This window comes from Psammomys obesus, unplaced genomic scaffold (assembly GCF_907164565.1).
Source record: "Psammomys obesus unplaced genomic scaffold, mPsaObe1.curated_primary_1811, whole genome shotgun sequence".
NCBI lineage: Eukaryota > Metazoa > Chordata > Mammalia > Rodentia > Muridae > Psammomys > Psammomys obesus.
Genome location: NW_026585580.1, coordinates 1,486,468 through 1,508,852, shown reverse-complemented (window position 1 = coordinate 1,508,852; position 22,385 = coordinate 1,486,468). Strand labels below are relative to the sequence as shown.

Genomic DNA, 22,385 nt, shown 5'->3' with positions numbered 1-22,385 from the left:
TCTATCTATCTATGTATCTATGTATGTATGTATATATGTCTGTCTGTCTGTATGTATGTATGTATGTATCTATCTATCTATCTATCTATCTATCTATCTATCTATCTATCTATCTAAGAATCTGTTTTCAAGTATTTTGGCTATCTCCCCTGAAGTGTTCTGGTCAGATCATACAGCTGTGTTTGTAATTTTAGGGACTTCCCAATTACTGTTTTACATAGTAACATTTCCAACTTCAACTCCTATCAGTACATACAAAGATTTCAATGTTTCTCCATTTTTTTCCATGTTGACCTTGAAAAATATAGATCCATTTTAACAGATGAGTGTTGACATTTGATGTTTGTTTTAAGTTATGTTTCTCTGATGATTTGTGATGGAAACACCTTTAGGGGTGAGTAGTGAGAATAGCTTCCATAAAAAGTAAAATTTCTTTTTTTTTTTTCACCTTTCTGGGAAAATCTCTTACATGGAATAATGCTGCTATGTCAAGAGAATGAAGATTTTTCTTTAAAACACTCACCTCATTTGATGGTAATTTAGAAGACTGCTGAAACATAGGAAAGCCATACTTCTATTATTTGTTTGTATGCCTACATTTATATATTTTTTAGAATGTCATACATCAGTACTGTATTGATGTAATTTCTATCCCCTTTTAACTACTCCGGTGACTCCCAAAATTCATGACCATTTCTTCCATTATTATTGTTATATACATACGTATATATAAATACAAGCTGTTGAGTCCATTTACTGTTATTTGTAAATATGTATGTGTAGAGATGGCCACTTGGATTAGATAACTTATCAGGGGCATTGTTCCTGGAAAAGAGTGGATCTTCACCTCTGAGAAGCTATTAATTGCCTCTATCTCTTCATCTAGAGATGGGACTGTGAAATTTCTCCCAGAGACATTCAATAGCAACTGATATTGTCATTAATGTAGATCTTGTTTAGGTAGCCATATTGTTAAGGTGTCTTGAGTTCAGCTCCCTGTGTATACAGAAGACACTACATTACAACAGACTTGGTTCTGTAGCTCTCAAGATCTTACTGTTCCTTCTTCTGTGATGTTCTCAAAGGCTTAGGTGTACAAATGTGTCAATAGACGTGTCAGCTGGGGATGGGCGCCATTTTTGACCTGTTGTGGATTCTGTGGGGGTCTCATCTGTCATAAAAGAAGCTTTGTTGATGAGAGGTGCCAGCTGCATTTTTTGTGGATATAAGGATAGGTAGAGACTATTTAATATGTATTTAGATAAAAACTGTTCTAACAAAACCCCAATAGCTCTAGGTAACGCAAGTCTTCAAAGACAGAATACTTTCTTCTGTGTGTATGCCTATATTTATTGCATTTATTTATTTTTCTTGGCTAAATCTGAGTTGGTTTTTTAAGATAATTATCATTATTAAAGAGGGTCACGCTAAACATTGATGGTTCAAGTAGCCTCTGACCCCGTGCTTCAGGTCTAGAGTTCAAGGGACACAAACTTGAGATTTTCTATAGTACTTGCCTTTAAATATTTGGGCCATCAAACCTGTTAGGGAGTTTGAATGCAGTTACCAAGACGTATCTGAGGACTGATATTTCTACTTTCATAGGAACTTAGACTGTCCATAATGAAAGATATTAATGAAATCATAACAATTGCTAATTTTATGATGTGTATATTTATAAAATAGTCTTTGGTATTTTACCGATCGTGTGATTAATGGTTACACTTAACAGCATGTATTCTCACCTGACTTTGAGGACTAAAAAATAAGTCCTATAAAATATTCTTTCTTACAATTGACTATTAAATGAAATTGAGGACTTTGCTGTATAGCAAAGTATTTACTTTTTATTATATAGTACCACTGATCTAATTTGGGAGCAGGGCACCTTCCCACTATAGGAGAAATAAAATATAAACAAACTACCTAAAATAGTATTTTCATGGCTCAATTTACAGCTTCAGATTTTAATCCCTGTCTATAAAAAGAAATTTCTCAAATAAACGTCCCCGCAAAACATTTAGATGAGTACGTTTTATCATAATACACCACAAATGACCTTTATTGTGGTACTAGCCATGGTACATGCTGTTGGGAGTGTTTTTTTCCCTTATGTAAATGAAAATCCCATTCTTACCACTGAATTACAATCCAGCATAAATGGCATGCACACATTCAGAAGACTGCATATTTTACTTCTGCCCTGCGCTACTTTTAAAGAGTTTGGTTTCTCTTCATTTTGGTTCATTTCAACACACATTTTGTTGTAGACCGGTGGTCCTTAACCTTCCTAACGCTGCGACCCTTAAATATAGTCCTTGTTGAGGTGATCCCCAACCACAACGTTATTTTCTTCCTACTCCTTGACTATAATTTTACTACTGTTATGAATAGTAATGTACATACCTTATAAGTATGGGATATCTGTTATGTGACTCTCATTTGAGAACCGCTGTTTAGACGAAACGATTAAACCTGTTGAAGGGGTTTAAGAAATACGTAGGAGGATGGATATTGCCTTTGATTTTTAGGTCTGTGGAGATTATGTTTTCTCTGTGACAGTCATGTAGTCTATTTAGAAAGAACAGCTTGTTTCTTGAGATGGAAACACACTTATAAACTTGTGTTGGGAATCATGCAGAGTTACTGAGAGTCTGTCTTAAAATTTGTGAGCTCTGTTGTCATCATTCCTTCCGATGATGTGAGAACATGCCTTACGTGTATTCTTAACATGAACATGAAGTTCATCTTCGCTAATACTTCACTAGTACACGCCTTTGTGATGAATAACTTTTCTTTCAATACTTGCACACTATGTATATACTCCACTTGGGCAAGTACTAAAGTATTAAGTACTTACTAAATGAAAACTTCATTTTTTTTTAAAAAATTTTTTAATATGCATGCTCAATCAAACATTCTATTTTGAGCATTTATGTTTAATAATACTGGTTTGTTTTATTGGGATCCATTGTGCTTTGACAACAGAAATTTGGAATCAAAATAATACATCCTAACTCTTTATTGTATATGCTAATCATACTTATTTAATTTTATTTTTGTTTACATAAGATTCATGTCCCACTTAAATGATACATATTATTTATGAATTGAATATAAATTTGTGCTTTGAAAATGCAAACTGCGTGAAAATTCTTACAATGAAAACTCTACGCTTACTGTCTTTAATTTGCTTCTTTTTCAAAGTTGTGGAGAGCTATCCTGCCTTAAAATATCCTACAAAATAAGCTCAGAATTACAAAATTACTTTGAACATAGCTATGTATAAACTTGGCTGCCCATTGATATGCTTTTATTTCTTCTTCTTTTCTTCTTCTTATTACTATTATTTACAATTTATTCACTTTGTATCCCAGTTGTAGCCCCCTCCCTCATCTCCTCCCAGTCCCACTCTCCCTCCCTCTTCCTCCTCTATGCCTCCTACCTAGTCCTCTGATAGGGGAAGTTCTCCCCCCACCCTACTGTCTAACCCTACTCTATCAGGTCCAATCAGGACTGCCTGGATCCTCTTCCTCTGTGGGCTGGTTAGGTCACCTCACCAGGAAGAAGTGATAAAGAAGCAGGCATCTGAGTATATATCAGAGACTGTGTCTTCTCCCCTTCCTAGGGAACCCACATGGATACTGAGCTGCCTATTAATGATAACAGTGGATTAGGTTTTTAGAGGTATATAGTGAATATGCAGCCAAATGGTTACATCTATTCTACAAGCAGAATCATCAAATTTATTATCATTTTGAACCTCTAAATTGCAGCAGTTGATATCTTTAATCCTTTATTAGTAATCAAAGAAATGTTTTCTCAAGAAGCATTTAAAAATATTTTAGGAGCAAGTTTTGTTGGGCCTTTCTTAATCATCAATAACAGGGAAATGTAAATTACACGAACAAACTTTAGTATTTATGAATTTAGTATTTTACAAACTCCATTATCTGAGAGGAAGAAACAACAGATTAAAATTACATTTTATTATTACGTACATTTTAAAGCAAAATGGTACAGTTTAATAGATGATCATGAATATATTAAAACATGTTCAGGATACAAAGAGGTTTGATATATTATAAAACATGTTTCATATGTTACCATATTGAAGTTTTACATATTCATTTCTAGTAACGTTTAGTATGTATGTCCAATACCATGTACGACCAACAGTCGTCAAATTGTATGGCTAGAAAATCTGTAGCATTCATTCAAGATGGTTTCCCTAAGTAGCTTGTAGATGATTTAAAACCAATGATTGAAAGGCCTGTTTTCATCTGAGGAGTGTCACTGAATTTTACCAAAAACATCAGCCTTTTAGTTCTTTGCATTTGAGGAACACTTTTTCTTGTCCAAAGTTAGTCACTGGATATGAGTGTTTAGACTTATTTAGGAGAAAAGAAATCAAATACAGACTTGAACCATCACAGGAAGAAGGAGTCCAAGTGTATAGATTTTTTTTAAACTAGTGATCCCATGAAGGATTGATTTTCCTCTACCTCTCCTGACAGTCTCAGTAGTTCTGTGGATCTCTCAAACATGGGTTAGGTGTTAACCGCTCATCAGCTCTTTTTACAGATTATATGGATATTGGTCACAAACATTTGTGAGTGGCAATAACCATTTTGTCAGTAAATACATTAGTATACTTCAATGTTCACGTTACAGTTTGTTTTCTGAAAGAAACTGATAATTTGCTACTTGAAAATAACCATAGGAAGTTCAACAGCTAGTAAATAGAAGATACAAAAGCCCTTACTTTTGAAATTCTGTACATTTCATTAACTGGAACTCTTCTGTATCTGTTTAGAAATTCACAAGCTTTGTTATTGAACCGTCTATGCTTTCAAATACATGATTTCTGAGAGAGATATGGATCCCAGATGAAATAATGAATGTTTTAAGATAATACTTCTTGCTCGTCTCACTTCTGTCATTAATACCTGCACAGAATCTACCATCATCTCTATAAATATTGAAATGGCATTTCAATATTTATTATAGTGGATTTTATGACTACAGAGTTCACAAAATTTTGGAATTATTATGTGTTGCATTTCTTCGGTTCCCATATCTCTCATGCCTGCTCCAATGAAAATGTTTTTATTGCTAAGATGCAATTATAAGCCAAATGTGTTTTTCAAACAGTTAGCTAGTAGTAGCTGTGTGCTGGGAATTGCTTGCATACTTTACCAACTCTCTGTTAATTTTTGTTCTCTTTGAAGTTACATCTAGAGACCATTTTCATTGAGTTGACCTGGTATTAAAACACGAAGGTCATTTGTACTTGATTTTTCTTAAAATGCTGTTTTCTCAGGCCTTTTATCTCATAAAATTCTGAAGACATAGCTTTTCCTTTAAGTGTTCGTTTTTTCTATTTTTTTTTCTTTTAGCACTGTACTTGAACCAAACATTAAAACAAATCCTTATAAATTCATGTATACAGTGCTAGAGCTTTTTTAAGTTCTTTATGGCCGTGGTAATACTGTTGAATACAGTGTGATCTGGGTGAAGCCTTTTGCTACGCTGTTCTTTGTAGCTTATTTATCAGGTATGTGTGCCGTATTTTCAGTTAACGAAGGAGGGTATAGACAACCACATGACTTTCAGAGATAGGAAATAGTGCAGAGGGAGTATAAAGGGAGAACCTTAGTTATTAAACTTTCTTCCACTAGATGGCAGGCTGGAGCCTGGTACAGAGGTTTGTGAGGTAAGGCGGGAAAGACGAACCCGTAGCGTCCAACGTTTCTGTGTCAATGTTTCTAGGATGACTGAGAACACTAAAGGATAGCTCTTGATTGCATGACGTATATTTGTATCACTCTTTAACTTACTTCTGTGATCCTCACCTTGACTTTCACAAGCCAGTTGTGTGCTAACCTGGAATGTAAATACTCCCAATTGCTGAAGCCAGTGCATTTTTTTTATTTTAACCGGTTTTCACTCTTTCCCACTGCACAGGCGACTTGGATTACTACTGGTTGGACCCTGCCACGTGGCACAGCCGGGAAACGTCGCCTATTAGCTCGGTAAGCTTTCTCACAGCAGGTATGGCTCAAGATTCAAATGTGGTATTGATCGTTTTATATGTGGTATTGATTATCCTTTGTTAGGTAGTCAATAATCATCTTTCTGGATCTATCACACATTTTATGACAGCCGTTGTTAATTTATTTGGAAAGGACCACTTTGAAGCAAAAGGAGGATTTATCTCCAAATAATCAACAAGTTTTAAATTAAGAAAACAAAATGGTGTTGGTCTAACTGGATATCTACGTGTAGAGAATGCAAATAGATCCATACTTATCACCCTGCAGAAAACTAAAGTTCAAGTGCATCAAAGATCTCAACATAAAACCAGACACACTAAACCTGTTAAAAGAAAGAGTTTGGAGAAGAGCCTTGAACTCATTGGCACAGTAGACAACTTCCTGAACAGAACCCCAACAGCACAGGCTCTAAAATCAAATCAATAAATGGGACCTCATAAAACTGAAAAGCTTCTGTAAAGCAACAAATGCAAGTCCACCCCATAAGAATGTTTAAATAACATGACGGCACCTATTTTAAATCTAAATTCGTACACATTAATGTTTACTCCGTGGTTGAATTTCCATGCTGTGTTTCCCATTGCATGGAATTTATAATATTTCTTCAGAGATAATGCTTGTGCAAATGAGAAGTGAGAGAGAGCACTGTCCAGGGTGGAGGACTACATTAGCCTGGGTGACATCGTTTCTGGTGATAAGGACCCGTTACAGTTGTGATTAATTAACTAGTTTAACCTCTTCTTATTTGAGTGTTTTTATAGAGCACTGGACATGTTAGGAAGAGTTTCATGATCCACTCAGTTCTGACACATAAGGACATACATGTATAGGTGCACAAATTTTCAAATGAACACACCCAGAGACATAAACACAGAGAAAAACACATGTGCGCAACAACATACAAATACACATGCAAACACTCAGGAGTCCTGTCTATTGGACTGCATGGGTTTTACCTGTTGGTCACACAAATGCTTAACCTAGTCCAATGACCGAAGAAAATATTTTTAAATGATGGAGGAGAGAGCTTGGAAACTTTCGTCAGGACAAGTTCAAATATGTGAAATTAAAGCAGCAGGAATTCAGCCTCTGGTGAGGACAAATGAGGTTAAATAGAACCCGTCCTACCTTAAAAAAACGGGCTCTATCTGTCATAGTGACAGCGTTGATCAATAAATAGCTTCCCAGTCGTGTTTGTATTCTAGACAAATGTGATTTTATTTTGAAACTTTATTTCTGTTGTGCAGAACAATAGTTTCCAGCATGACATTCTTATTCTCACATATAGTCTTTGATTCCATTCAGCCTTCCATTCCCATTTCTTACCCTTCCTTTCTCTGTACCCTTTCTCTTTTTATTTCTCAATAATTACACATTCTACTTCCATGTTGCCGTTATTATTTTCCATAGAGCATGTGAATGAGAGAAAAAAAAAGATTCATTCAATAATGAGTCAATATGTAGCGAATAAAATTACACTATTCCAGGTAATGTTGAGCTATCTCATTGCAATCTGATTAGCTCATTGTAAATTGAAACTATTTTCGATGGGTTGCATGATGGCTCAGCAGTAAAGTCACTGGTCATCAAGTCTGACAGCCTGAGCTCAATCCCTAGAACCCACACTGTGAAATGAAAGAACGAACTCACATAAGCTGTCTTCTGACTTCCGCATGTAGATCGTGGCATGTGCGCTTCCTCACAATAATTAATTAAAAGTAGAATACTGTTGTTGAAATGTGTTTCATGTGCCTATTCTACTTAATCCATCGCTTTGCAGCACAGTACATTTTAGGGTGCTGGTTGCTTCCAAATTGCACAACTGACTGGGATCTGTGACTGACTGCCAGTGTCCAGCACTGTGACAGAGCGCTACGTTACAGACATATGACAGTCTTGTTAAGGTTAAGATTCGTTGTGCTATCTGCTGAGTGGTAATACCGTTATATAAATAACCATAACCTAAAATTAGATTGTAAGGCAAGCCAGAGTAATTCAAGAGAGGGCTGGCTGACTACGCAGCCCATAAGCTATCAGCATTAACAACTGAAATGTGGTTTTCTGTGTATAGTAACGATATTATTAAAATTACTTAGTTACGTTACAGAGCTATTTTCAAGACTTCCTTAGCTGCTAACTGCTTCATGTTTTAATAGCATCCTGTAACGTGGCAGCCGTCTAAAGAAGGAGACCGATTAATTGGACGTGTTATTCTTAACAAAAGAACAACCATGCCCAAAGAGTCAGGTGCATTATTGGGTCTGAAGGTATGTATACTGGCTCACAGTGCCTCTTCCCTGATAAAGTACAGTACAGACAGCAATCACAGAGTTTGCTTCAATCTGCTCTAAATATTTTCCTCTCTGTCCCAAAATAAATCCTCCCCAGTGAATACAGTTTTACTTAAATGTTGAGCCAGAAACATAAAGTATCATCAGGGGAAATCTTTCCTAATAGCAATAGTACTTGCAGTAATGTTAAAAGTGTGAAATGTTTATTTTCAGCACATTTATCGTCTTCTGATCCAAATAAGAATGCTAGATTCACAGAGATAATCTTGCGTCATGGAATGGTTTATATACGTGTGCACATACACACATGCATAACATCATACTTTGCATCATGTGTTTCCAGACATCTGTGTTAAATCACATGATTATGCTGGAAGTTTCTGAAATAAGTATTCAAAGATTCTACTTTAAATATTGTTGTTGTGTGTGACCTCTTGAGAACCATTGGCCATTAATTTAGGGAATAGATTTAGCTCATCTGTAGAAGCATTGCCTGGTAAACATGAAAGACCTGAGTATGAAACAAACTAGAGCCTTAATAAAAATTCATTTACACACTTACATTTGTTGATCATTACTGTTAATTACCCTTGCTATTATATAATTTATATATCCTGTGTGATAGCTATGTTCCTAAGAACTGTGGACCAATCTCACCATTCAGTACTATTCCACCCACTCCTTTCTCCTCCACCTTTTTAAAATTGTGTACATGAGACTCTTGAATCATTTAAATTTGAGCCCAAAGGTTTATTTCAGTTATATAATGGGGGCCAACCTTTGTTATGGACAGTGGGGTATATCTTTATGTCTATATGCTGATTCACATGGTAGGTATGATAAGGAAGATTAATGAACTCAGTGCAAACTTGATGACTAACTGTGACGAGGGAGTTGTAGTTCTGTCTTCTAAGTGTGCGTTGTCACAGTGCCCTTTGTTTGTTGGCACAATGTAAAAAAGTCAGCACACACTTCTTTCCATTGTCACCCTCAATATAATGATATTTTAAAATAACGTCCTACTACTATTTACTTCAATCAAATGCAGTTCATGAATGTCCCCTCACTGCATGGCGAGCACATTAGAAGACAATGCACAGCTCTGCAAATGACTGCATTTCTGAATGGCTGTCAGGAACTCATGAATCTGTAATTATCCAGGTGGTTGGAGGGAAAATGACGGACTTAGGACGCCTAGGTGCTTTTATCACCAAAGTAAAGAAGGGCAGCCTAGCGGATGTGGTTGGACACCTACGAGCAGGTAATTTTTTTTTTTTTCATATACAAGCAAGTTTTGTCTCTGTATAAATTGATAGGTTTCAGTCTGTGTTCAGTAGTTTATGCGGGTTGTCACCAAGTTACTGCAATATTTAGGTTACAGCTCTTTTCCTGGTACACATGCTTATTGATTCTATTATAGGTATTTGTGCGTAAGTAGCAATTTGGAGATGGTAAGATTAGGCATCATTTTAATGTAAAAGCAAAGATGCAAAACAATGAAAGTAAGCTTATTTTATAAATAACTTCACAGTAGTACAACAAAACTTTAAAGCCAAAGTGGATTAGCCTTTGCAAAAGTGTGCATTCCACAAAACTAAGTCTTTTATAATGTGTCAAAAAATACTTATTTAGGGGTAGTAACTGGTGTTTTGTGCATAACTTAATCATAATAATGATTCCTACAGATTATTTAATGAAATGTTGGTTAATTTAAGTGTTGCCTATTCTGTAGTGTCTGGGTGTTTTTGTTTGTTTGGTTGCTTTTGTTTTCTTCCTCCTTTCCTCTTCCCCCTTTTCCACTACCTGTTCCTTCCTTCTCCACCTCCTTCGTTTCTTCCTCCTCTTCCTCCTCTTCCTCCACCACCACTTCCTCCTCCTTTTATTGGCTCTCTATGGCCTTAAGTGACACACACAAAAAAAGTAAAACACTAAATGTACTATGTATTCCATAGCAGCACAGTTTAAATTTTATTTTGACAAGTTGTTTATTTTTAATTTTAGTTGAAGTCATGGTAACATTGTTGGTTGATTTCACTGTAGTTCATGGGTACCTGTGCCAGTGAAGGTGATCTTTGGCACAAGAATAAATCTGAAACAAGTACAGGAATCTTATGGTAGCTAAAGCTTGCAAACTGTAGCTACTGAAAGCATTTGTGGATGAGAACAGTATATTGGCTTTTGAAATCTTTTAGTGTTTTTCTGCAGATGATTCCTAAAGAAGTGGATGGACTGGTTGTTCGCTATGATATACTCTGTCGTTTCCACTTCTTTAAGACTCTCTTGATGAGTTGTGTGCCTGACAAATTAATATAAAATGGTAAAGCACAGCTGGAATAATTGTAAAGTGTCCAAGTATGATTTTTACTTTAAGCAGTTGACTTGGACAAAATAAAAATGCTTTTGTTTTTAATTTTTGTAGACTCAATGATAGAGACTCTTGGATATACATTATACTGTATTTATTAACTGGCTTCTCTTCTATTTTCATATAAACAGCTTTAGCTGATAAAAATCTCTTGTGATTTTTTTTTTTTTTTACCTTTTACTGAAAACTTGGAACCTTACTTCAGTCTTCCATAGATTTATACATTGTGACTTCCTTTCAAGACAGTGCAGTTCACTGCTGTTGTGCTTGGCCATCTGAAACACAAAATCGACACCATCACACTTGCTGATCCCTCTGTGTTGCTAGCATATCCTCTTCTTCAATTGAAAGCTTTGTAGGTTTGCCCACTGGGCCTACAGAGCCCCCTGGCCATGCCAGTCTACCTAAAACCTGGCAAGCTTCCGTTCCACCCCTCCCCCCAGAAGACTTGATCAGCACCAGCTGTCAGCCTGCTCGAATCATGGCAATCTTTTTCATCCTTCAATGCTCATAGTTCAAGTGTTCCTTGATACTTCACCTAGAGTAGAAACTAATTACTATGTCCCTGTACCACCTGGCTCTACTGTTCCTCACTGGACACTTGTGGTTGCAGGAAACACATTATTTAATTATTTTTGTATTGGTTTCTCTATTATACTTTTACTATGAAATATAAAGACGAAGTGCTGTTTTTTATCTCCCCCCCCCATTGAATAGATGTTTACCTGAGGTGATTATCCATAGATAAGCAAATGGTGTGAATGGCGTTAAATACTTCATGTATTCAGTTTTATTGAACTACAAATAAATTATGTATTAATTTATCTTGATATTAAAAGTTATGTGTCCAGATTACTGTTGGTAAAGAAGAATAGTTTGCATTACTTTTGCAAAATAATGGCTGCAACCCACTATTGAGTATTAAAGTCAATTTATTTATATTCATAATTTTTTTAAAAAAAAGTGATGGAACAAGATATAATAGGAATTATCAGGGTAAGTACTATTTTGCAAAGTATTTTCCCAGCATTTGTGTGAATGTTCATGCCCATATATATTAAGTATATATGTCTAATGAACCATATTTAATTATGTGTAATTTATTAGATATACATATAGAGAGAGATATATCTAATGAACTGTGAAGTTAAAATTTGTCTCTTTGGTCAAAAAACTTTTTGAATATTGCTAGCATATTACAAATATGTAATTGTTTTCCTTTTCTTCTTATCAGTGAAATATATTTGAAAATATTTCTAGGAAATTTTTTAGGTCAGATTATTAAAACTTACTTAAATTTTTATAATAACCTTATCGTTGCTTTTTGTTTTTGGAAAAGCTTAGCCTAAGCAGTGCTTATGCTTTTTACTTTGAAGGAAAGAATGACTTAGAAAATAAGAATTACTTCAAGAATTTTTTTTCCATTTGTTGTAAAAATACCCAAAATCTAAAAACTTCCTATTTGCAGCTACCTTAATAATATCGTGTGCAATGATATTATTAAACAGTGAATATTGTTAAGACCTTAATTATTTTAGTACCTAAAATGCTGAGAACAACAGAACATCAAAAAAGTAAAGCACCTCAAAAGATCACTAACACAAGGCCAGCTCACCTGAGTCTCCCATTGTGAGGTGGAGGGTCCTGGCAGAGGAGCATTTAAGGGCTAACATATTTATGAAAACAAATCTTTGTCTTCAAACCACATACTTTAAAGCTGGAGTTAAAATAACAACCGTCAGTCACTCTAGTGTTTTTTTTTTTTTTTTCATGGAATATCATATTTCGGTCCTTCATTGATATGGTGCTCTCTCAAAAAGAAATTGGTATTATGATAATTCTCTCTTGTCTCAGATACCTCCTATCATTACTTTAGTATGCACTACATGCTCTGTGCAGAGTGTATGTGTTCTGAACATCTGGAAGGGGGTTAACTGTCATGCAACAGTTTTTTCACATCTGCTTGCTTTGTAACTGCCATGGCTACTACCTATGTTATGTTACCTACGTATATGAATTCAAATCCCTCCATGCGTTTTTCTTCTGTTGTGCCTCAGGTGAAAACATTACTTAGAGCTCGAAAATTCATGCCAGAAAGTGTTCACTGCTGTTTTTACTGCAACTATAACAGAACTTTCGCTCACTTGCTAAGAACCCTTCACATGCAGAACCACCTACATTGACTAGATTCCGTTACTCCAGACGATGCTGCTAACCATTGGTTCTACTGTTCCCAAACAGGCTGTGCTAATTTCCATCCCATAGCATGAGATTATTTTTATATTATTTCTGGTATGTCTAAAAAGATAAAGGCAGTTTTGAATTGGACTATTTTCAGGGACCAGTATTATTTGGGGAGGAAAACCAAAGAAAAAAGTAGAGGTGGTTAGAAGAGGTGTTTAGAAGAAGCACTTAGCTGACATTATATGACAAGTCATTTTGCTACTGAGAGCAGAGCCTCGAGTTTTCAATTATTGGTATATGTTTTGCATTTCTTTGTTTAAAAAAAAAGAGAAAAGATAAGAAAAATAAACAGAATATATAAGGTAAAAAAATACCCTTTTTTTTAAATTCAAGGGGATGAAGTTCTAGAGTGGAATGGTAAACCCCTGCCGGGAGCAACAAACGAAGAAGTTTACAACATTATTTTAGAATCAAAATCAGAACCTCAAGTTGAAATTATTGTTTCAAGGCCTATTGGGTAAGGCTAAAAAAACTTACTTCTTAAGTTTAGTAAATTACATGTATTAGCAGGGTTTTACAAAGAAATTTTACATTCATACAGTACATGTTAACATGGATAGCTTTTAAAATCTATTATGGGCATATATAATAGATGATAAACTCTTCTTAACTTTTAAAATTAGAATACTGATTTTCCCTATGTGCTAGAAGATCCACAATAGATCAGTATAAAATATTGATATATATTTTTCACAAGTGAAATATAACAAAAATTGTCTTTCAGTGATTGCTGATCTTTTTAATTTCTTATATAATCAGTGCTATTTCCTTTAAGGGAAAAACTGGTCAATTCATCTTGTGACATTTAATTGATATTATAAATCTTTACTAGCTTATTATTCTATAAAACAGAAAATATTTTTCCACTTACTTAGGAAACTGTGGTTTCAGGTTTTATTTAAAACCAACGAGGAAATATTGAATATTTGGATTTTGAATTGCTATAATTTATGTTATTTTTAAAACTTCATTTTGAAACATGAATCAGTAATCTACAGACAGTGGAATATTTCTCTGTATTTGCCTGCAGGTCCCTATACCGTTAGCTTCTTTCAATAAACTCACAAAGTCCAGAATGAAAATTTACTTACCATTCTACAAATTTTAGTAGACATTTTGAACTATGTCATTATTGTGAGCTCACTATTTGAATTTATTCCTGGCAAATAACTTTTATATCTATTTGCCAATATATTACTGAACTCTGATTTGAGAAATTTATGTTGAAAAACTGGTAACTTTATCTTTTATTGTTTCCATGAGTATATGTCAGTGCAAAGCAGAGAAGAAAATATAATCATTCTACTATTGATGGAATTACAATGTATAACCATAATTCACAGAGCATTAATATATAAAACTCTAAAATGAAGTCAAGTTTATAACCGAGTAAATGGTAACAACAAATAAACATTGAAAACATTTCCAAAAGCATTATGTCTTTCCATGTAGGCTTTTAAAATAACATCATAATTTATGCTAGTTTTACCTGCTATATGTTTTAGTGCTGAGGTACATATGAGACTGAAAGAGAGGTAAGTAAATTGGGAAAAAAATACTCAAAAGTATAAAAAAATTATACTTAAATCCTGAACACAAAAATCCTAATATTTTGGAGATATATAATGCTTTCAGAATACTCAAATAAAATAGTGATTTACCATGACTTAAGAGAACAGACAATTAAAGTAGACTGGAATAGCAGTAATATTCTCTTGCTTTTGTATGTATATGCCTCTCAAATAATCATCTATATAATCAAGCCCTAGCCCATCATGGAGTGTGGAATACAGAGAGGTATGACTTTGAAGATTATGTTTGAATAAACATCAAAGCTGTCATATACATTACAAGAATAATTCTAGTTGTATTTATCAACAATGTTTAATACTGTTTAACTTATTGACATAATGATTTCAGGAATCATTGTAGATGTAACCATTGATTAATAACAATTAAAAGCATATGCTCTTTTCAGATGTTTTGGGGAAACTTAAACACAGTGTCCTTGACTTTTATGCTTCTGATCATTATTAAAACTATTGATCACAGACTTGCAAGTAGAAATAATAAGAAAGCTTGTACTAACGAGTGGAGCTGTGTGTATGGAAATCTTGCAGAAGTAATTAATGTTAAATTGGCTCAAAAGGACTTTAGAAGTTTGAAAGCATCTTTCCCCTGGTTCTCCTTTCAGGAGCACATAAAAATGTTTCAGAGTAACAGATTCTGAAATTTTAACTGGCTATGTAAGATTATTCAATAGCTTTTTTTTTTTTCTAAAATTTTCATCATCCTAATTTTTAAAAATGTCCCATATCCATTTATTCAGGTGAATGGAGAGGAAATTGTCACTGTAAAAAAAAGGAATTGTAGAGTAATCTCAATTATAAGTTACCTCAATTATAAGTTTATAAAAATTATAGAAATTGGTAATTACATTAAAATATATGATACAATATATTTTATAAAATATGCAGCATGAGGGTTTATCATCTTAGAAAAAATTACATATAGTTAATTATAAAATGAGTTAGCACAAAAAGTGATGATGAAGCATCAACAACAAAAAGAGAAAACAAGAAAGTAAAAATAATCCAAGTGAGTTTAGGTTGTAAGGTAAGTGATTAAAATAATTAATCGATATGCTGATAATTCTCAGACAATAACTCCAGTCTGCTTTAATATGTCATATTAATGCTTGCATATTATTAATATCCTTAAATTACTACTGAAATAATTTTGTAAAAGGAGAGGCAATGTACTCTTCTACAGTATGATGCTAAAACCAAGATGGCCCAGGAGATATGAAGGTTTCAGTGGATAGACTAACCTGAAGTGACCTTAAATATTTTTTTCAGAGTAATTTGAGTCAGAAATGGGTGCTCTCACAACTCACTTTAACCATATAGTGCGACAGCCATTTTATTCAGCAAACTTTAGTATAGAGATATATATCTCTTTAAGGGCATATATTTGCATTTATATTACATGTGCCATGTCTATATTACATATATTACATGCACATACGTGAAGTATTTTGGATTTTTTTGTTGCAAGCTTGAATCATTGTTAATTTTCAAAGCAATTCATCCTTTTAATTTTCTTAACTTTGCCCATGATGCTCATCATTTCATTTTATTAAGACAAGATATTTTCATCTGTTTCACTCAGTAAACTCTTTCAGATGTGTTTGTAAAGCATATTACCTATTTGTAAAATTTGTGTCATTTTTAATTTTCTAGAATTGAAATAAAATATTACCTTTAACATCTTTTTTTTTTAATTTCCAAAACTGCTGTTTTGGTAGTAAAAATATTGTGGTGATGTTATCCACAATATTAGCCTGATTGTTGTCATTTTAAAATGTTTTGCTATTAAATATATAAAAACTTCTTTTTTTATTGCGGTTTTCTTTTACGTGGTGTTTGGCATTCACGCACATTAGATGTTACCTAAATAGTAACTCTCCTTCATTTCTACATCCTTAAAGACCCAAAGGACCCATTTTACTTCACCTCACTGAACTAAAATGGGGTGTGGTTGCCTCAGGTAGGGTAATTTGCCTAGTGGGATTTTCACTGTGCCTGTTTCTTTTAGTGACATCCCCCGGATCCCTGAGAGTTCCCATCCTCCCCTGGAGTCCAGTGAGTATAGAATTTCCTTGTTATTAAAAATATATTAAACTAAATTAGAAAATAAGATTCATTGTTTTCCTAAGTCGTTTGAATAAATTAATATTACTCTTTGGCTGTCTTCACTAGTGCCAAATTTTGCAGCCATAATAAGTCAAATGTTATTCTTAACCAAGAACTTTCTTCTTTTGCCCATTTTTGTGGCCACACAAAAATGTTTGTTTCAATATCCTTCCTAACATACAGTCAAGATCTTCTTAAAGCTCAGCTGTTATATCGGGACTGTTACGTTTGGGGCAGGTGTTTAGAGGGACACTTGGATAGATTACTTGAGAGTAAAGAGTTTATTAGAAGAGTTATCAGCTCCATGAACAGGTAGCAGGGAGATCACAGCATGGAAAGAGCATCAAGGGGAGATCAGAGGTAGATGGCAAGGCCAGGCCTCTAGAGAGTCAGAGCCTGAATGGCAGGAGTTGGAGGCTGTTCTGTTCTTACAGTTTTCTGAAGATGGGAGGAGGTCTCACATCAAGAGATTGCAGCCAGGCTCTCTGATTCCTGGTCAGGGTACAAAGAAAAGGAGTGGGGGAGGGGAGGATGTATGGTGCCAATACCCCCTTTGATGCTAACTGGCTTCCCCATAAGAAATCATGTTACCGAAATGTCTGACCATGTCTACCAGGCATGCTCTTTGGTATCTGAGAAGAGACCTGATTATGCCTCTTATTAGGACTGATATTGCATTCTTACTAGTAGTAAATCTGTTCGCTGTACACACAAAAATATATATAATGTATTGTGGCTTGGGTGTTAGGACACAGGTTTACAATCCAGTATCTTGGAAGGTAGAAGCAGGAAATTGCAGGCTCAAGATTAGCCTGTGCTACTTGGTGGTGAGAATCTGCCTCAAGAAAACAATAGCCAGAACAAAATAAATATTGGAATACTTGATTGATTGATAAGCAGCAGTCAGTCTCAGAAACAGTCCAGACACATTAATAAATAATTTTCATACCATCACAGAAGAGGGTCCCGTATGCTATTACGAGTCCATGGGCATAGTATGGCAGTGTGACACGGCTGTTAGTGTATAGCAGTGAAGGAAGTGTCTGCATAGTAAGTGAAGTCACTCAGGATGAGATAAGATCAGATTGTGTACAAGGATGCTTGCAGATGTTGGAATTCTTCTGTTTATGACCTGGATATGACTGGCATTTAGATAAAGATGGCATTTGATTCTCTAGGTATTATTCTGTATTATTACAGAATTCAGCTTAAATGACTTTAAAACTCGGTTGATTTAAGGGAAACTAGCGATGAGAAGGAAAGAAGAACATGACCATGCTGAAGAAAGAACCAGTGGCCAAGCTACCATACAAAACCCATTCCATCATGTTCCCATACCCGCTGGAGCTGGACCCAGATTTGGCTTTGAGCTTTCTGATGACCAGTATCAAGAGATACATGGGGGAGGTTCCATAAATGATAGGAGTCTTGACAAGATTGAAAAAAATCTTATTTTTAGAAGCCAGTGTTATCACAAGCAACAGTATTTTAAAACCTAAGAAGGTTATTGGTGTTAAGCTAAAGAAACCTGCTAAAAGATAAACTACATTTTATAGTTTAATTCTTGGAGTTGAAATTCTCCTTTTCAGGGGACAAAAAAAAAATGGTGCAATAGCTTCATTTAAACCTCACTTTGGAGTTGTTGACACAAAAGACATAGCTCTCTTCTTAAAGTGAATAGGAGATAGTTGATTCTGTAGTCACCTTGCATGAACATGGTCTGGGAACACAGATTTCCGTTACTCCAAATTCCATGTTCCAACATGGAAGCGGGTTTCTGAAGTTGTATAGTTTTTACACAACAAAGAAAGTCATGAATCAGAGAGGCAGTTACAGCAAGATAGAGGAAGCTTTTCTATAAGGTCAAGGTGCTATCTGAAGGTATTATTCCCTTTGGTGTTGCCTAAAGCTAGATGCCAAAGATTTTACCTATTAGTCACAGGATGTTGGTTTTTGTCACAGAAGTGGTCAAGGAGTGACTGTTCCGGGGTTTAAGATAGTCTAAGAAAGGGGAAATAACCTTTTTGGACCTGAAATGCTCCAATCTCTCTGCATCATTGCAGTTTTCCTCAGCCAGTCGTTGCATTTTGCTGACACAGCTTCTGTTCTCAGAGTGTAGAAAAGAACTGTGTTGATAGCATGCCTTTTTTGGGATTCCTCAGTATTTCTCACTGAAGCACTTACTGAGTTTTGAGTGAATGTGTATTCAAGGACCTAACAGGGTGATTGTATTTCATAGCATCCTATTTCTCTGCATGTGCCTGGGTACAGCAACATGAAAGCAAAGAAAATTACCTGAAGTGTGTTAAGGAAAAATAGGATCCTCAGGAGTCTATGAGATTTATTTTTAAGATAAAGTGTAAGAGATATCATCTTACTATAAAAGAATAGCATCTGAATTTAAATCTGGCTCATAAATTATGTTCCGTATCCATGCATATTAGTGAGTTACTGTAGATACTGAATAGCAAAGGCTCATTAGCCACATTAATTAACACAACAGGCACCATCTTCCTTGTCACCAATTCAGAAAACTTGTTCATTGGTGTAATTTATGACAGAGCCGATAAAGAGAAATGCCATTCAAAAATGTGCGTAATATCTTTGTTGTCGAAACAAATGAACGTAATATATCGTTTAAAATATATAAATCACCAAAGAAGACATAAAAGAAGTCTCTAAAACTATCCCATGACAAGTAAATTGTATAGCCAATAGTGTTAGCTATGGCTTTCTTTACAGAGATTTTTTTTTTTTACAGGTACATTTACCAATTGGTTCAAGAATTTATTCCTCACATTAACAAATGTTCATTTTGATTCTCATTTCAGGTTCAAGTTCCTTTGAATCCCAGAAGATGGAAAGGCCTGCCATTTCTGTTATTTCTCCAACCAGCCCTGGAGCTCTGAAAGATGCCCCGCAGGTCCTACCAGGGCAACTCTCCGTATGTACTTTTTATACACAGTTAATGACACTAGGATTTGTTCTTTGAATGCATCATTAAAAATCGTCTGGTTTCCCTTAGCCTCCAGTGAATGCATAGAGTCGTTTGACGCTATCACCAACTTCATCATTATTTTGTGTACTTCTTCATCGTTTTCTTCATTCATACATATTTATGTAGAATTTTTTACTATGTATTTACACCGTGACAAGTGTTCTAAACATTAACTGCTAAATGGTAGCATTTGGGAAAATATTTATAGTTTTGGTATGTTACATGTATTTTCCAGGGTAAATCGATATATATACATACATACATACATACATACATACATACATACATATATATATACGTATATATATATGTATGTATATATATATCCATTTTCTATTTTCTTAACCATTTTATGAGGTCTGGAGCTGAGAAACTTAAACTTTTAAAAATATCATTAACTTCTTAGCACATTTTGTTCGTGAAAAGACAGCACAGACAATGCTCAAACCGGGCTATCCTGTGGGGTTACTCTCTAACTTGGGGAACCCTGGAGAAATAAACTGACCAACTGTTATGAATAGCTCATAGATTAAAAACGAAAATCGGAGTATCATTCTCAGAAAAGACCTCTAGGCCAGATACTCCAAGCCAGGACCATGCATGAAGATAACCTAGAACCTCTGCTCAGATGTAGCCCTTGGCAGCTCAGTCTCCAAGTGGGTGCCCTAGTAAGGGGAACAGGGACTGTCTCTGACATGAACTCAGTGGCTGGCTCTTTGACCACCTCCCCCTGATGGGGTGGAGGGAGCAGCCTTACAAGACCACAAAAGAAGACAAAAGTCCTAATAGACCTGGTAGGCTAGGATCAGAGGGAAGAGAAGGAGGAGGACCTTACCTATTAGTGGACTAGGGAGGAGATGAGGGAAGGAGGGTGGGATTGCCAGGGAATGAGGGAGGGGGCTACAGCTGATTTACAAAGTGATTAAACTGTAATTAATTTAAAAAATAAACGAATATTGGTATTTGGAGCTAACTCTCTGAATTAGGCTAGCCTCGAACTCTGAGATCTGCTCACCTCTGTCCCAAATGCTGGGATAAAAAGTGTGTTCCACCACTACCTGGCATAAAAAGTACTTCCAATCCACCTAAAATAAAGCAAGTGATGATCACCAACTATTGTGTTTGATATAAAAAAATATAACAATGACTTTATACTATTCCCAGAATTAAAAAAAAAAAAAAGGATTAGTTGTATTTCCATAGCTTAAGATATAATACTTACGTGATACTGCAGATTGGCCCATTGTGATTTAGACATAAAGTTATTCATAAGGAGAAAAGTTAACTTCTTGATGCTTATGGTTTCCAGTCACTGTAATTCTATTGTGCTTAAAGTGAAAACATCATCCTTTAAACAGAATTCTGCTATTTTACTTAAAAATCGTATTACCTCCGGACTTTGATAAATTGTTTTTCTGACTTTCTCCTAGGTGAAGCTGTGGTACGATAAAGTGGGACATCAGCTGATTGTAAATGTCCTACAAGCAACAGAGCTACCCCCTAGAGTAGACGGGCGTCCCAGGAACCCTTATGTAAAGATGTATTTTCTTCCCGATAGAAGGTAGTACACGTTTTCCGAAAAGCTGACTAGATGCTGTATTCATGGGAGAGGCAGAATTTCCTTTCTGGGGCATACTTTCTAAATGTAATAACCAATTCTCTCTAGGGGTTTAGACTTCATTATTCCATAAGACAATGTCTCAGGCCTTCTACTTGAAAATAGTTTGGTACTTTTAAATATGTCAATTAGTAGAGGCACTTCGTGAAAAATGTACTTTTGTAGGTATCTACAGTCGGGACCACTGCTTGCATTTGTAACCGCAATCAGTGATATTAAACAACGTTAATTAAGAAAAACATTAATATTGTTAATTAATATTTAATATTAAGCACATTTAATATTAATTAAGAAAATATTAATCCCCACGGGCTCATTTAGATTTTGATGTTATAAAGTAAACAGTACCAGGATGGGGCGGACTGAAACTGCACGGAGCTGCCGCAGAGGGCGGCCTGCCCGCAGTCCACCCGGCTCACTTGGGAACCACTTTATTTTCCAGCGACAAAAGTAAAAGGAGGACCAAGACAGTCAAGAAGCTCCTGGAGCCCAAATGGAATCAAACGTTCGTCTACTCGCACGTCCACCGCAGAGATTTCCGGGAGCGGATGTTAGAAATCACCGTGTGGGATCAGCCGCGGGTGCAGGACGAAGAAAGCGAGTTTCTCGGAGAGGTGACGTGCAGAGGGCGGGGTCGGAGGCTCGCCCTGGCTTTCGCCCCGGGCGTTGCTCGCGGGTCCTCCTCGCGGGTCGTGTTTCACTTGAGAACTCCCTTTCCAGATCCTCATAGAGTTGGAAACGGCACTTCTAGACGACGAGCCCCACTGGTATAAACTCCAGACGCATGACGAATCTTCACTACCTCTGCCTCAGCCATCACCGTTCATGCCGCGGCGGCACGTTCACGGAGAAAGCTCCAGCAAGAAGCTGCAAAGTACGTCCCTTTCCATTCACTTAGTGGAGGGTCGTCACCGCGCCGGGTTCGGCTGATGGACTGACCCTCGTGGAAACATTGTTCAGCTCTCTAAACGAGATTCAGCCAACCTTCTTTTTAAAAAAAAAAAAAAAAAAAAATTATTTCACAGTAAAATAATATAATATCTGGCATAAAAGAGTAATCGATGAAGGCTAAAATTGTCCTGGGTTGCAGCCCAGTCACATTGCTTGAGTCATCAAGG

At 35.6% G+C, this 22,385-nt stretch overlaps 1 protein-coding gene across 10 annotated transcripts in view; it reads left to right on the top strand.

Annotated features, from left to right (window-relative positions):
* Positions 1 to 22,385, top strand: part of Rims1 (regulating synaptic membrane exocytosis 1) — a 434,736-nt gene that overhangs the window by 266,235 nt on the left and 146,116 nt on the right. For all 10 annotated transcript variants that reach the window (XM_055606030.1, XM_055606022.1, XM_055606016.1 and 7 more), the window contains 9 exons: positions 5,968 to 6,035; positions 8,213 to 8,323; positions 9,509 to 9,608; positions 13,290 to 13,413; positions 16,554 to 16,600; positions 19,483 to 19,595; positions 21,080 to 21,210; positions 21,710 to 21,881; positions 21,988 to 22,141. In XM_055606030.1, coding sequence (XP_055462005.1) covers positions 5,968 to 6,035; positions 8,213 to 8,323; positions 9,509 to 9,608; positions 13,290 to 13,413; positions 16,554 to 16,600; positions 19,483 to 19,595; positions 21,080 to 21,210; positions 21,710 to 21,881; positions 21,988 to 22,141 — 1,020 coding nt within the window. The remainder of the gene's footprint in view (positions 1 to 5,967; positions 6,036 to 8,212; positions 8,324 to 9,508; positions 9,609 to 13,289; positions 13,414 to 16,553; positions 16,601 to 19,482; positions 19,596 to 21,079; positions 21,211 to 21,709; positions 21,882 to 21,987; positions 22,142 to 22,385) is intronic.